Raw genomic sequence first — 15,680 nt, forward strand, 5'->3', positions numbered from 1 at the left:
GATATGCTTTGATGTATACTGCGGTGCCACTAATCTTGCCAATAGTTTGCCCCCCTTGTCACCATGTTTGTATAACTGATATTTATAGTATGTTTGGGATTTTACTGCTCGCTCATGGAGTAATGAGTTCAATGCTATCTGTTCAGCTTCCAAATCCTTTCTTACTCCAATACTTGGGTCCCTCCCAAATTGATGCCTTAATTTAGCCAAGCGTTTCTCTAATCGTAGTATCTCTCTATCTCGAGACTTTTTATAATGGCTAGCAAAACTAATTATGTGCCCTCTCAGTACCACTTTAGCCGCTTCCCAATAGATCGAGGCACTTTGTACTGTTCCTTCATTAAATAACTTGTATTCCTCCCACTTTTTACCTAAGAATTCACTGAATTTTTCATTGCCATAAAGATAACTGGGAAACGACCACCCCTTTATATCATTATCTGAGTTTTCTATCTGCCAAGTCATCCAAACTGCTGCAAGGTCAGAGATTACACAAGGACCTATGACAGCTTCTCTAATATGGGTAAAAAAGGTTCTCGAGACCAACAGATAGTCAATCCTAGAATGTGTATGGTGTGCCCTTGATTGATGAGTGTATTCCTTATCTCCAGGGTGTAACGTGCGCCATACATCTATAAGATCTAAAGTGTTGCACATGTCTGGTAACCCCCTTGTTCTGTTACGTCCTCCTGCCACCGAGGGGTGTGACCTATCCATCTGCGGATCCCAGGCCACATTAAAGTCGCCACCTATCATCATAGGCAGTGAGCTATTCGCACTAAGGATCATAGTCAGTTTCTTATAAAATTTCATATCTAATGTGTTTGGCGCATAAATGTTTCCTAACCTAAGTTTTCTTCTTGCAATGGTTACGTTACAGAAAACAAACCGCCCCTCCGGGTCTTTCTGCAGCTGGTGAATCTGTGAGGCTATCCCTTTTCTGAATAAGATGGCTACCCCCCCTTTCCGCCCTGCTGCTGCGGAAGCTATGCAATCTCCTACCCACCATCTAGCCAATTTTGCATGTTCTAGGTCTGTTAGGTGTGTTTCTTGTAAAAGAGCCACGTCTGCCTTTATTCTTTGAAGATATTGTAAGATTTTTGACCTTTTAATAGGCGAATGAATGCCCCCTACATTCCAAGTCACTACTTTAATCCCCCCCATCTCCTAGCTCGTTGTTTAATGTCTGATGATCAGTTGTAGTGATCAAGTGGAGCCATCCCAGCCTATAGCTCCACTCTGTCTTATAATGCTTTTGTTGTTCTGGCTCTAATTTTTTAAACCATTCATCCAACCACATCATATCCCAAATATGATCTGTCTTTCCAACCACTCTTGTATTCCCTCCAGAAAAATGATTGTTATCTTTCTGTTCTTTCATCTCTTTAAAGTATCCCCCTACGCCCCCTTCCCTCCCTTCCCCCCCTTCCATCCCAATCCCAAATTTCCCCTCCTTCTGTGCTTCCCTAAAGGAAGCCGTCACGCTTAACGTTTACCCCACTACTCTATGACCTTCCTAATCCCGAACACCCTATTCCTCTTAAACCCTTTTTGAACCCTTTGTTAAACGATACTTCTACTCCCCTTCTTCATACCAGTATCCGGCTCGCATTTATAACAACCATTGACCCCCCACCCCCAACAATACCCTAATAGGGTCCCTTTATTCTTTACCGATTCTGCTTGCAGTAATACAGTGATTAACCAATTTGAACCTGTTGCAACCTTCAATTTAACGTTCTTGGTTATCTTTAGCTAAGGACCATTAAAACATTGTTTCAACGAAAGCTTTTTAACTTAAAGAAAGAGCCTTATAGCGAGTCTATGTCCTGTCTCCAGTATTAAGTTCAATACTTGCCGCTGATCCCCCTCTTTCCACGTGATGATTCAGGATTTAGAGCACACATACCGGATGCATTGTCCAGTTGTAGGGGTCCAAATTGTTCACATAGGTTAAAAACCCCCAATTGTAGACCCTCTCACTCAAAAGGTTTCCCACTCTGTCCTTATATCCATCAAGGTTTCCTCCGTAGGTTCCTTCTGCGCCTGTATCCATCAGGGTGGCAAGCGCTACTTGTTGAAGAACGTAAAACGTTAACATTTAACATTTAAGTTTTAACTTTATTGTAGCTGTAAAACAACTGCTGTACTGCTATTCAAACAAATCTCCAGCTTTAAATTCAGCATCAATTCCTTGTTACTTATGCCATAGCAGCTGACTTTTAAAACACTTACATATTTAATATACATGCCCCTAGAATACAGTTCTGATTGGTCTCAATTTTAAATACAGGCAATATGAAGCTGCAAATGTTATTGAGATGAAGAACAGATGAGCTATGTTTCTTAAGGAAACCCAGATCTGCAGTCCTTTTCCCACCAGGGGAATATATGCAAACTGGAAAGGTTTAGCTAACAAATAATATTCCCCATCTTTGCCTACTTATTTTGCCTATGATGTGTTCATCCAAAGAGATTACAAAGCTGCCAATTAACAAGACATACTGTCATGTGTGGACTGTGAGAATCCAATTGCAAGGGTGCTCCACTATTATATCTACAGTAGCTAGGAGAACAAGTATTGTTTGGCTTTGCCTCTCAGAAGTTATGGCAATGAATTTGTTTCATAAAAGAGCACTAGAGACAAACTAGCTCAGTTCCAAGTCATCTTTACTGTTTCTAAAAATGGGAGCCAACTGTATGCATTCACTGAATGCCACTGCATTCAAGATGTCAGGTTGCTAAGGAACAGTACTGTCAACTGTCAGCCCCAACTCACCCTTGTCCACCTTTGTCCCTTCCCCATGACTTACTCCCCCCTTTTCCATCTATCAAACTTTCACCATGGCATATCCCATTCTTCCATCTGTCATTCCCCCCCCCCCCCCCCCCCCCCGATTCTATATATAGTGCCCAAAATTGTGCACCAAACTTTCAGCGTCAATTTAAGAGGTACACCCTACTAGATTGGTCAATTAGTGCCAATAACTGGGTGCTAATTGGCACTAATTTGGAATTGTGCACACATCTTGCTGTGCACCATAACAATGTGTGCCCAAATCCTATAGCACACAAAAGGGGACATTTCCATGGGAGCAGCATGAGCAGGTCAGGGGCATTCCTAAAATTTGTGCAGTTATGTGCACCTAAATTGAATTACACCTGGTTTCAGCAGGCTTAAGTCCTGGTGCCCAAATCTGGGCATCAAAATCATCACTCAATGCTATAATGCACACTCAACTTGAGTGCCCATTATAGAATAGCGTTGAGCTCCGATTTTTTTTTCGGCACCGATTTTTGAACCTCCATTCTTTGCAATATGTTTCTAATTTAAGCCTCAACTATGAGTTAATTTGCAACTCCTCTCCCCAAACATACAGTTACTGGTCCCCAAAGATGACCGGGAGGGGCGAAACCAGTGGAGTATTGCTACAATATTCATTCATATGGAGTGTTTTGAGATCAGACACAGAAATTTGGAGATGCTGTACACTTTGAAGACATAATTTAGCTAAGTAAGTAAACACATTTATTATGCTCTCAGTATTGCAGCTTTTGATTATATGGCTTTTTGGAAAGACTTTTTGTTAGGCAAAAATGAAACAATTGTGAAAACCAAATGAGCCTATGTAGCTGTGCATGGGGATGAAGTAATTTTGAGCTCAACTATTTCCTTCTTTGCAATAATGTAAACACTCTGCATATGATCTTTTCTCTATATGATGTTAAGTTTGAGCAGTCAAAAATAGATCCTGTATTCACTGAGGTAATTTTTTTAATTAGGAAATAAAAAAGTAAAAATATAAAATAAAGTAATAAAAGGTAGCAAAATATATAAAAAGAGCTTCATCAGGAGCAGGTTCCCAGACCTGGTCAAACAAATGCTGCATACTATTACATTATATATATATAGATATATAGATATATATATCACCCTACAGCTGTTTTCTCAGCAACTGCTTAAAATTTCAATATGAAATTTTACAGCTTTATTTGATGCTATCATCTACATTTATGTACTGTGTGGAATGAGATTATCTTTAAACACAGCGAAGTTACAGACTCTTTAATGTGACAACCAGGCAATTTTTGTACATTCAAAAATGTTTGCACTATAAAACTACCATTATTTGAAGAAAAAAAAAGCGGTAGCAGCTTACTGTTAATGATATCACAGTGACGTAGACTTTTGTCTGGGAAGCAATGTTGGAGGCCTACCAGAAGCTCCACACAAAGCTGCAAACAACTGCAGAATTCAAGGAAGTGCTGCAGATGATCTGGAACAGACAGCCACAGGGACCGATTGACAAGGTGTTAAACTTTCCAAAGTGACTAAAGGCCTGTGTTAAAGCTGGGGGGGGGGATACTTTGAGCACTCACAGTGACTGCAAAATTCTGACACATTATAAATTGTATCATTTGAATGATGTTATTTTACTGTGTTTTAGATCAAACATTTTTAATGAACAAAAATCACTAGGTAATAACGCTAAAATGTCTGTAACATCAACATTGCTTAAGATAATTAAATGCATATATATCACCTATATCTATCTATTACTTAGCTGTAGCAGGTGTTCTCAGAGAGCAGGACAAGTATCCTCACACTTGGGTGACTTCATCCCAATGGAGCCCGGTGCAGACGCTGCCCAGCACACTATATCTTTAAGAGGCTTTTGGCAGTAGTCCCACCACGTTTGCGCAAGTGCAGGACCCTCAGTAACATAAAATAGCTAAAAAGAGAATTCATCTCCAAGGGGAGGTGGGAGGAATGTAAGGATACCTCGTCCTGCTGTCCTCAAAGAACGCCTGCTACAGGTAAGTAACTGCTTTCTCCGAGGACAAGGACAGACGTATCCTTACACTTGGATATCCCTAGCTACTAAGCTCACCAAAAGCAACAACACTAGGACAACAGAGTCTCGCAATGGCAAAACTACCTTGAATCCAATTAACCATAAACTATATACAAACTGGGTGTAGAGGTGCAGCCTGGAACAAACACTATGTCTAGCAGGGTTCCTATGTTGTCCAATTGCTGAATGTGTTGGAGATGGGGCTTTGGGTTGTTGATTACGAACCCCAGCAGATCCAACACCTAGATAGCTCTTTGCACTGATGTTGAGCGCCCTCCCATGATGTGCTCTTGACCACCCACTTGTCTAGGACAACTGCAAAACATTTTGTAAACACCCTGAGGGCAGGCGAGAGGCCAAATGGCAGGATGTGATACTGGTAGTGGTGCTTCCCTACTAAGAATTTTGTATGGATTAATCCTGTGTGTTGATTTTTTTTTTCTTTCTGTATCTGCTCTGAACTGGCTGGGTGAGTGGAATATAAAATATTTGAATTACATTAAATTAAGAATCTGAGGTACTTCCAGTGATCTGGAATTATCTGTATATAGGTATATGCATTCTTGAAGTCCAGGCAGCATAGCAAACCACTTTCCTGAATCATAGGGAGAAGGGTGCCCAGGGAAACCATCACAAACTTTTCTTTGACCAGATATTTGTTCAGGACCCTTAGGTATCTTGCTAAAGATGTAATTTGTTAATCTCACTCACACACACAAGGAGTGACTCGGGCTGCACATACTGCAGCAGGATATGTTTATCCACTCCTACCCTAGCTGAGAATATTTAACCATCTCTCTGACCTCATGCGCAACTTTCTTTAAATCAGTCACCTTACTTTCTAACTCTTCTTACTCTCTTACCTATCTATATGTTACAGCTTTGCTTTACCCTTCACTATCAATTAAAATGTTCTATTACGTATTGTGTTGACATTGTAAGTAGTACACCATGCCATACTTTGTATTGTTATTTGAATATTTTTACTGCTGTAATTGCATACTGCTCATGTTTGATCTATTCTTACTGTACACCGCCTTGAGCACATTCCTTCAAAAAGGTGGTAAATAAATTCTAATAAATAAAAAGACTTGAAGTGGTCCAGAAGAAGGCGACAAAAATGATATGTGGATTATGTTAAAAGACGTATGAGGAGAGACTGGAAGACATGAATATGTATACCCTAGAGGAGAGGAGGGACAGGGAAGAGATGATACAGACATTTAAATACTTGAAAGGTATTAATATAGAAACAAATATTTTCCAGAGAAGGGAACATGGTATAACCATTGGACATGATTTGAGGTTGCGGGGTGGTAGACTTAGAAGTAATGTCAGAAAATTCTTTTTCACGGAGAGGTGGTTGATGACTGGAAAGCCCTCCCGAGGGAGGTGGTGGAGACGAGAACCGTGGCAGAATTCAAGGTGGCCTGGGATGAACACAAGGGATCTCTAATTAGAAAATGAATGTTATAAAAAACAAAGCTTAAAGATTTGCATACGTGTTTGCATATCAAGTGATGCTTAGATGGCAACTCTGGCTATATCGACTAAGGCCAGTGCCGGGCTGGCTTGTATGGTCTGAGTACCACATATAGTAATCCGGCTTAGGATGGGCTGTAGAGAGCTTCAACAGAAACTCCAGTAATTTGGAACATGAGGACAGTGTTGGGCAGACTTTTACGGTCTGTGTCCCACAAATGACAAGATGGATTCAAATAGGCTTTGACGGCAACTCCTACAGTTGGAACATAAGGATATAGCGTGCAGACTTCTACAGTATATGTCCCAAAAACAACAAAGAAAGGCCATGATTGAGTATATATCATGCTCATTGTTGATGCAATCTAGAATTGAGAACGAATGAGACTGTAGGGCAGACTGGATGGACCATTCAGGTCTTTATCTGCTGTCACTTACTATGTTACTATGTTAAATCAAAAGTCTCAATGAGGCTTACCTGTAATTGAGCTTGGTGCTCTAGCCTAGTAAAGCCTTAGGAGCCACACAAAATAAATAAAGCTTAAAAGAGTTGAAAATGCTAAAACATAGTATAAGGAACAAACTATGAAGGAAGAAAATAAAAATAAGAAAAACACCCACACTGGAAGGCACAAATACAGGTACTGTGGAGATCAACAAGACGTGACCTCCTTGAAGGCACAAATACGCAAGAAAAAAAGTGCTGTGGAGATCAACAAGAATTGACCTCCTTGCTCGACAGAAAAACCGAGACTGAGGGCCCCGTACTCAAGTGTCAGGTGGAAAGGCACTCGCACATGTGCGGTGGGAATACTGCTGAAAGCCTCTCAAAGATACAGTGCACTGGATAGTATCCGCACCAGGCTCCATCAGGAATGTAAGGATGCATCTGCCCTGCTTGTCCTTGGAGAATATATATACATATATATACACACACACACATATATATATATATATATATATATATATATATATATATATATATATATATATATATATATATATATATACACACACACACACACATATATACATACATACACACAGACTTATCTCTATATATCATACAAATTATCTATCTGTATAGATATCCTATATAATAAAGCTCACCTCCAACGTTCTGAGGCTGCCTGGTGGCTTCTGGTGGTGGTGTCCTTCATGGAGTAGATAGTGACATCAGGGAGAGGGGAGGAGCCGCGAGTGTCCAATGTGGAGGGGGAGGAGTAGGGAAACACGCTCCGCGTGTTTCCCTACTCCTCCCCTACCCAGGAATCCTAGACGGCGATCGGCATCGACCCTCCCGCGCACACTAACCGCCCTCACAAAAACAAAAGATCAAGGTGGAGCGCATCGCTACTTCTTCGAGATGCCGGAGATGGATAATAGTGACGTCAGGGAGAGGAGAGTCGCCCCCCTCGCGGTCGCCGTCGCTCCCCCCCTTCACTCGCCCCCCTCCGTCTGCCACCAGGCCGCAGCCCAGCCCCTCACAGCGCCTCTCACCTCTGAGTGAAGGCGCTGCAGTAGGCACCAGCTGATAGTTTCCCTTTGGCCCTCCCTCCTTCCCTCCCTGTGTCCCGCCCTCGCAGAATTTACTCAGACGAGGGCGGGACAGGGAGGGAAGGAGGGAGGCCCGAAGGGAAACGATCAGCTGTTGCCTCTGCTGCAGCGCCTTCACACAGAGGTGAGAGGCACTGTGAGGGGCTAGGCGGCGGCTTGGTGGCAGACGGAGGGGGGCGAGTGAAGGGGGGAGCGACAGCGACCGCGAGGGGGGCGACTCTCCTCTCCATGACGTCACTATTATCCATCTCCGGCATCTCGAAGAAGTAGCGATGCGCTCCACCTTGATCTTTTGTTTTTGTGAGGGCGGTTAGTGTGCGCGGGAGGGTCGATGCCGCCTCCCTCCCAGTCCCGTTATATCCTATCTAATTTATCTAGGAATCTTCACGATATTGACCCTTCATCTCTATCCTCCCATGTTTCAAACCTCCTCTCTACTGTGGCACCATCCACGTCTGTCAACGAGGCTGTTTCTTCTTACAACAATACTCTATCCTCTGCCTTAGACACTCTTGCACCTTTGATGACCCGCCCTGTAAGGCGTACAAAACCCCAACCTTGGCTGACTTCTAATATCCGCTACCTACGTTCCTGTACCCGCTCCGCCGAACGCCTCTGGCGGAAATCTCGGGCCCTTGCTGATTTCTTACACTTTAAGTTCATGCTGACCTCCTTCCAATCTGCTCTTTTACGTGCCAAACAGGATTATTTTATCCAACTGACCAACTCTCTTGGCTCTAATCCTCGACTTCTCTTCACCACATTGAACTCTCTCCTCAAGGTGCCCCCTCCCCCCCTTCATTATCTCCTCAGACCCTTGCTGAATTCTTTCACAACAAGGTTCAAAAGATAAACCTTGCTTTCTCTACCTCACCAGCTCTCCCTCCACTAGTCCGTTCCCCTCTCTCTCCTTCCCCTCATTCCCTTTCCTCCTTTTCTGAAGTTACTATTGAGGAAACTACACTTCTCCTTTCTTCCTCAAAATGTACCACCTGTTCCTCTGATCCCATTCCCACCCACCTTCTTAATGCCATCTCTCCTACTCTTATTCCTTTTATCTGTCACATTCTCAACCTCTCACTTTCCACTGCGACTGTCCCTGCTGCCTTTAAACATGCTGTGGTCACACCTCTCCTTAAGAAGCCTTCACTTGACCCTACTTGTCCCTCTAATTACCGACCCATCTCCCTCCTTCCTTTTCTCTCCAAATTACTTGAGCTTGCTGTTCACAGCCGCTGCCTTTATTTTCTCTCCTCACATGCTATTCTTGACCCATTACAATCTGGTTTTCGCCCTCTCCACTCAACCGAAACTGCGCTTACTAAAGTCTCCAATGACCTATTACTGGCTAAATCCAGAGGTCAATATTCCATCCTCATTCTTCTTGATCTTTCTGCTGCTTTTGACACTGTCGATCACAGCATACTTCTCGATACCCTGTCCTCACTTGGATTCCAGGGCTCTGTCCTTTCCTGGTTCTCTTCCTACCTCTCCCTCCGCACCTTTAGTGTTCACTCTGGTGGATCCTCTTCTACTTCTATCCCTCTGCCTGTCGGCGTACCTCAGGGTTCTGTTCTTGGTCCCCTCCTCTTTTCTATCTACACTTCTTCCCTTGGTTCATTAATCTCATCCCATGGCTTTTCCTACCATCTCTATGCTGATGACTCCCAAATCTACCTTTCTACCCCTGACATCTCACCTTGCATCCAAACCAAAGTTTCAGCGTGCTTGTCTGACATTGCTGCCTGGATGTCTCAACGCCACCTGAAATTAAATATGACCAAAACCGAGCTTCTCATTTTCCCCCCCAAACCCACCTCCCCGCTCCCCCCATTTTCTATTTCTGTTGATGGCTCTCTCATTCTCCCTGTCTCCTCAGCTCGAAACCTTGGGGTCATCTTTGACTCTTCTCTCTCCTTCTCTGCTCATATCCAGCAGACCGTAAAATCCGCCCCTTTCTTTCCGAGCACTCTACCAAAACCCTCATCCACACCCTTGTCACCTCTCGTTTAGACTACTGTAATCTGCTTCTTGCTGGCCTCCCACTTAGTCACCTCTCCCCTCTCCAGTCGGTTCAAAACTCTGCTGCCCGTCTCATCTTCCGCCAGGGTCGCTTTACTCATACTACCCCTCTCCTCAAGACCCTTCACTGGCTCCCTATCCGTTTTCGCATCCTGTTCAAACTTCTTCTACTAACCTATAAATGTATTCACTCTGCTGCTCCCCAGTATCTCTCCACACTCGTCCTTCCCTACACCCCTTCCCTTGCACTCCGCTCCATGGATAAATCCTTCTTATCTGTTCCCTTCTCCACTACTGCCAACTCCAGACTTCGCGCCTTCTGTCTCGCTGCACCCTACGCCTGGAATAAACTACCTGAGCCCCTACGTCTTGCCCCATCCTTGGCCACCTTTAAATCTAGACTGAAAGCCCACCTCTTTAACATTGCTTTTGACTCGTAACCACTTGTAACCACTCGCCTCCACCTACCCTCCTCTCTTCCTTCCCATTCACATTAATTGATTTGATTTGCTTACTTTATTTTTTGTCTATTAGATTGTAAGCTCTTTGAGCAGGGACTGTCTTTCTTCTATGTTTGTGCAGCGCTGCGTATGCCTTGTAGCGCTATAGAAATGCTAAACAGTAGTAGTAGTAGTAGTGAGGGGCCGACCCCACCCCCAAAGCAACACTGCCCCCCTCAAAGCCCCTGAACCCCCTCCAAGCCCCCACCGTCGCTACATCTCCCACCCCGCCCCCTCCGAGTCCTCCCAATGTTCACAGCTCCTCCCACAGAAAGAAGAGGTAAGCCTATTTAGTTCCCTGTAAGCAAGGAAGCCAATTTGGTTGATCTCTGTTTTCACTCTCCCGCGCAGCCATCATTCCTATACACTCATAATAAAGCAAGCAAACGTATGAGCTGCTGCATCCAGGTTGTCGTTCTTTATTATTGGTCCATCTGTAACAACTCTAAAGCTGTTTAATTTGGACCCCCCTCCAAGCCCACAGCCACTCCCTCACACTTCCCCATCTGCCCCCCACCCCAAACATTCACACACACACAAAAAAAACAACTGATAGCCACCAAAAACACGACCTGAAGGATCCCTCCCTTTCAACCTATCACCACAAGAACGCAGACCCCCCTTCAAAACCCCCTCACCACTCCCTCACAGTTCACCATCCCCCACCCCCTAACATTCTCACTCACACACACCATCACACCCTCCCAACTAGCCAACCCCGCCAACCCCTCCCTTTCTCACCCCTCAAACAACATTCTGAAAATAAAAACACAATATCTATCTCACACACAACAACACTTCACTAATGACAAGCCACAACACGACCTGGGGGCGGTGGGGCACCACAAGCAAGCGGCGGCCGACCACAGGGCCATGGAAAACACCTGGAAACTTATGCATAAAGTGGTGAGTTGCAGGGGAGTGGGAGAGGGGAGGGAGGATGGCCTGTAAATCAGATGAGAGGAAAGGTGGCCGTGGAACTCAGAGGGGAGAGAGGGGGAGGGAACAGAAGAAGACAGCGAGGGGGGGGGGATAATCTTGCTAACGCCCGTCTGTCTCACGCAGTCTCACACACACACATACACTCTGTCACACACTCACACATTCACTGTCAAACACACTCTGTCAAACATACACACTCAAAAGAAAACCTTGCTAGCACCCGTTTCATTTCTTACAGAAACGGGCCTTTTTTACTAGTAGACATATAATTCTAGAGAAAGAAAGATCTACACACACGCAGGCAATAAACGATTAGTCACTAGATAATAGTTTTACTCTTGAGAACAGACTTTCTATAGCATACCAGTGATAAAATCACAAGTTATACCTTTTAGTTTGACAGGAAAGAGAAGGGATTTTGGATTCAGCTCATGCAAAAAGGCTTTAGAATACCAATATAAATTAGTATATGAGATTACAGAAATGACATTTATTACCAAACAAATGTGTAGGAGGGTCTAGCTGAAATATTTCTATTTATCTTGGAATGCCTCCAAAGTAAATATATGAAATTGCAATTTCTAAGGGATATTTAATCCATGATACTTACATGCACGTATTATTGACAGCATCATCAGGACAGTGCCCGGAGCAATAACATCTGAGAAATGGTATGAGGTCTTCAGGAGCCTGCGTTACTCCATTTGCTTGTTTCTTCGGGTCAGAATTAGTTTTCATTCCTGTACCATGAAGCATGCTGTCCAGGTTCTGCCCTATAAACCAACAGCAAAACATATATGGAGTTACACAATTCTTAAGACAAAATAAAATATGACTTGCATTTGGCTGTCTAGGCCAATACTGCTAAGTGGTAATGCACTATGTCATTACTATATGTGCTAGGAACTGAATTGTTAAATGAGCTTACAAAGTACACCCTACAATTGGTAGACGGAATGTTTCTACTATTTGAGTTTCTGCCAGGTACTTGTGACCTGGATCGGCCACTGTTGGAAACAGGATACTGGGCTGTATGGACCATTGGTCTGAACCCAGTACGGCTATTCTTATGTTATGCACTTTTAAATCAGCCTTAGAGACAACAGTGGAGAAGTTGTTGCACAGCTGTCTTTCAAAAAAAAAAATGCTAAAATTTGATTAATGTAAGAAAAATGAAAAACAGAAAAAGAGCTAAGCAAATAGAAAACATCATATGTACCTGTTCTTTCTAAGACTAGAGGGTGAAGGTGATAAAAGATCACATGTCCATCAAGTACTGCGGCTGCCTTCTTCCAACACTTATAATACTACTAGTCTATTATCAGAAGAAAAACTGTTTGCTCAAACAGAGCCCCAACAGGTTTTATTTAAATCATTTATTTATAATTTTTTCATTTTACAAGGGTCACTTGCAAACAGTAATACAGAGATGATTGCACATTAATACAATATAAGAAGCAAACAATCCCAACTGATATATGGATTATATACAATCTTTCTCTTTCTTAGACCACAAAGTGAAGAAAAATAGGGAGAGTGGAATAAGACAAGGAGATCAATTAAACAGTAAAAAAGAAAACATTATCCCCAGATATTTCTCATCTAATACATTATTCCACATTGATCATCTGGCTGGCTTCCTCAAGACCAAATACGGCGTATAGTCAATTCATTTAATTGAGAACATATTTATTGTCCAGATTTTAGTTAGAAATAATACATCTAATTACATTCTCTCTCTTTTAAAAACCAGAAATTATTTAATGATACATATACTCAAGTCTCTAATTCAAATCCCACTGATTAAAGCAATCCCAGTTTTCACAGGCTTCACTCCTTTCGAAGTAATAATTAAGGAAATATTTCTGAGGAAAACTTTAGGAGTCATACCTGGAACTCTGGGAAAAACAATAATCTCGACAATCATCCACAAAAACATCCATCTTATTCATCTTATTATTCAAAGTTTCTGGTCCATTATCATTTTCAAGATCATAACCACTTCTTGCTTGTACAGAACTTCATCTGTCATATCAATTTTTTCACTCTCAGAGGGTTCAGTAAAATTGTCCATGCAACTCTCCAATAAGATCATATCTGAAACTATTTACTACCACCGTTAGGTCCCGAAGCGCCTTCCAGATGGTATTCAATGTAACCTCCACAGAAGCCAAAAACTCCAAGATGATTTCTCTTGAGGTGTTTAGGAGTGGTTCCGCCGATTCGGGTTCTGCTGTAAACGTCCTCTGTTTCAGCATATGCCTCTAACTCACTCCTCCACTCCTTTGGGCATGGTGGTTGAATAATTCGGGAGCAATGGAGTTTTTTTTCCAGGTCCAAGAGCGTCGACGCTCCTTCGCCGGTGCTAATCAAAGGACTCGCCAACCCTTTCATCTGTGGGCAGTTCAATGCGCAGCGGTCCCGCACTTGCTGCTCAGGAGACAAAATGCTGGCCATCAGCGGCTGACCGCCGGTTGTTGCCGTCCCCCCCAACAGGTTTTATAAGAATACTTTGGAAACATAGACACAGCTATCTCTGAGATGCACACCCTAGCAGTACACTTCCTATTCTCCAATTTATTTAAGTAGTCGATATTTAGCCAGCGATGCTCAGCATTTTACTGGCTGCTGCTGCCAGCATTATGCCTGTAAAATCAATGCTGCGCCATGTCCAGGCTTCGGCATTGAATTTTCAGGCTTGCAGAGCTGGCTAAAACAGTCGGTTAAGTGCAATATTCAACAAGTAACTAGCTATGGGGTACTGCATAAAGATAAGATTGACTTACGTGGCCCTATTTATGCTGTTACCCTAGCCGGTTAAGTGCTGCAAATCAGAACTTAAGTGCTGACTCCTTTCCTGGAATACCCCCAAAATAGCTGGTTTTGCGTTAGGCTCTAACCAGACATTTGCAGTGGCACTAACCTGATAATTGCCACTGAAAATGACAGGTTAGCCCTGAACAAGGAGCTTAGATTGAGAACTGGAGACAGTACCAGGCTATCAAACCCATTATATAGGTTGAAGCCAATAGGTGGAGCTTGCCACTGCACTGGTTCACCCAAAACAATAGCAAACACTATTGAAAACAATAGTAAAATATTATTAGAAATAAGGGTCTGCCTAGGCATGGTCCATCTATAAAAAGTCAAAAGCTGTTCCAGTTGGATTGGCAGAGTCTTAAAAGGTGGAGGACAAAAGATTTTTTTTCAATAGTTATTTGACAGCCCGACTGTGTTTTAATCTATTTGAAAGCTTCCCATGTGTAGATATAAATATCAATATCATGAAATCAAAACTGAATATCAATAAACAGCTTAAAAAATGATTGTAGCTGGTGGAAACAGAATAAAGGCTGTATTTTGTGCTCGTTTTTCTACACTGTTCTATACAATACAGTAATTCATGGCCAAATTTTAGTGAGGATATCCTGTTTACTGATTGGTTCATCTTAACTGTTGTTCTAATTTGGCTTGGGAAGCCTGGTGTTATAAAGATTGAAAGTAAAATTAAACTTTCATTGGGGCATATTGAATCAGATCGTCACCTCATCTCTTTTGTATAAATGGATTATTCTGTTTTGAGCATGTTTCAAGGACAAGTGGGTTCTCATAAGTCAAAATAATAAAAATAAATATTTTCTTTCATGCAGATCTCTCATTTGTTTAAACATAACTAACTCCCCTGTTTACTAAAGCTTAGCTCGATCTGCAGCAGGGCCCATCTTATTCCTATGGGCCCTGCTGCAGGTAACTCGAGCTAAGCTTTAGTAAACAACCCCCTAAATGAGCTATAAGCCCCTAATGCAGTCCATTGATTTTCTTATATTTTGTCCTTGTGATTACTCACACTGTGCCAAAACTGGAAATACAGTGAGACAGAATAATAGAATTGAGTAATATCCAAAACTTAACATTATAATTGTGTTCGCATTTGGATAATAACTGAGAAAATGCTGTTGAAACATGATTTGAAGAAATAAATACAGAACTGAAAAATGCTGGCACATTTAGGCCGACTCTGGACTTCTGCATGAGGATAGCTCTGCCCTCATTGTTGGAAACGCTTAAATAGTAGTAATAAACAATATTAAGTGAATTTTTATAATATACCACTGCATTCCACAAAACAAAAGGAGCAAGTTCCCACAACTCATCTTTCTCTTTTGATCTTGGCACAGGGAAAAAAATAAGATTTTAAATGCTCCCAGGATTCAACCTAATTTATGTTTAATGTGGGATATAAATGTCGTAAATAAAAAGATACAAGCTGTACAAGCTGGCATCTTTGAAAATATAAGCGAGATTAAATAAAAATGCTACC

The 15,680-nt window shown here is 42.4% G+C and overlaps 1 protein-coding gene across 2 annotated transcripts in view; it reads right to left on the reverse strand.

Annotated features, from left to right (window-relative positions):
• The window catches only part of BMPR1A (bone morphogenetic protein receptor type 1A), a 293,381-nt gene that overhangs the window by 54,337 nt on the left and 223,364 nt on the right, over positions 1–15,680 (reverse strand). For both annotated transcript variants that reach the window (XM_030203356.1, XM_030203355.1), the window contains exon 4: positions 11,970–12,132. In XM_030203356.1, the coding sequence (XP_030059216.1) occupies positions 11,970–12,132 (163 nt within the window). The remainder of the gene's footprint in view (positions 1–11,969; positions 12,133–15,680) is intronic.

The sequence above is a fragment of the Microcaecilia unicolor genome, chromosome 5 (genome assembly GCF_901765095.1).
Source record: "Microcaecilia unicolor chromosome 5, aMicUni1.1, whole genome shotgun sequence".
NCBI classification, from domain to species: domain Eukaryota; kingdom Metazoa; phylum Chordata; class Amphibia; order Gymnophiona; family Siphonopidae; genus Microcaecilia; species Microcaecilia unicolor.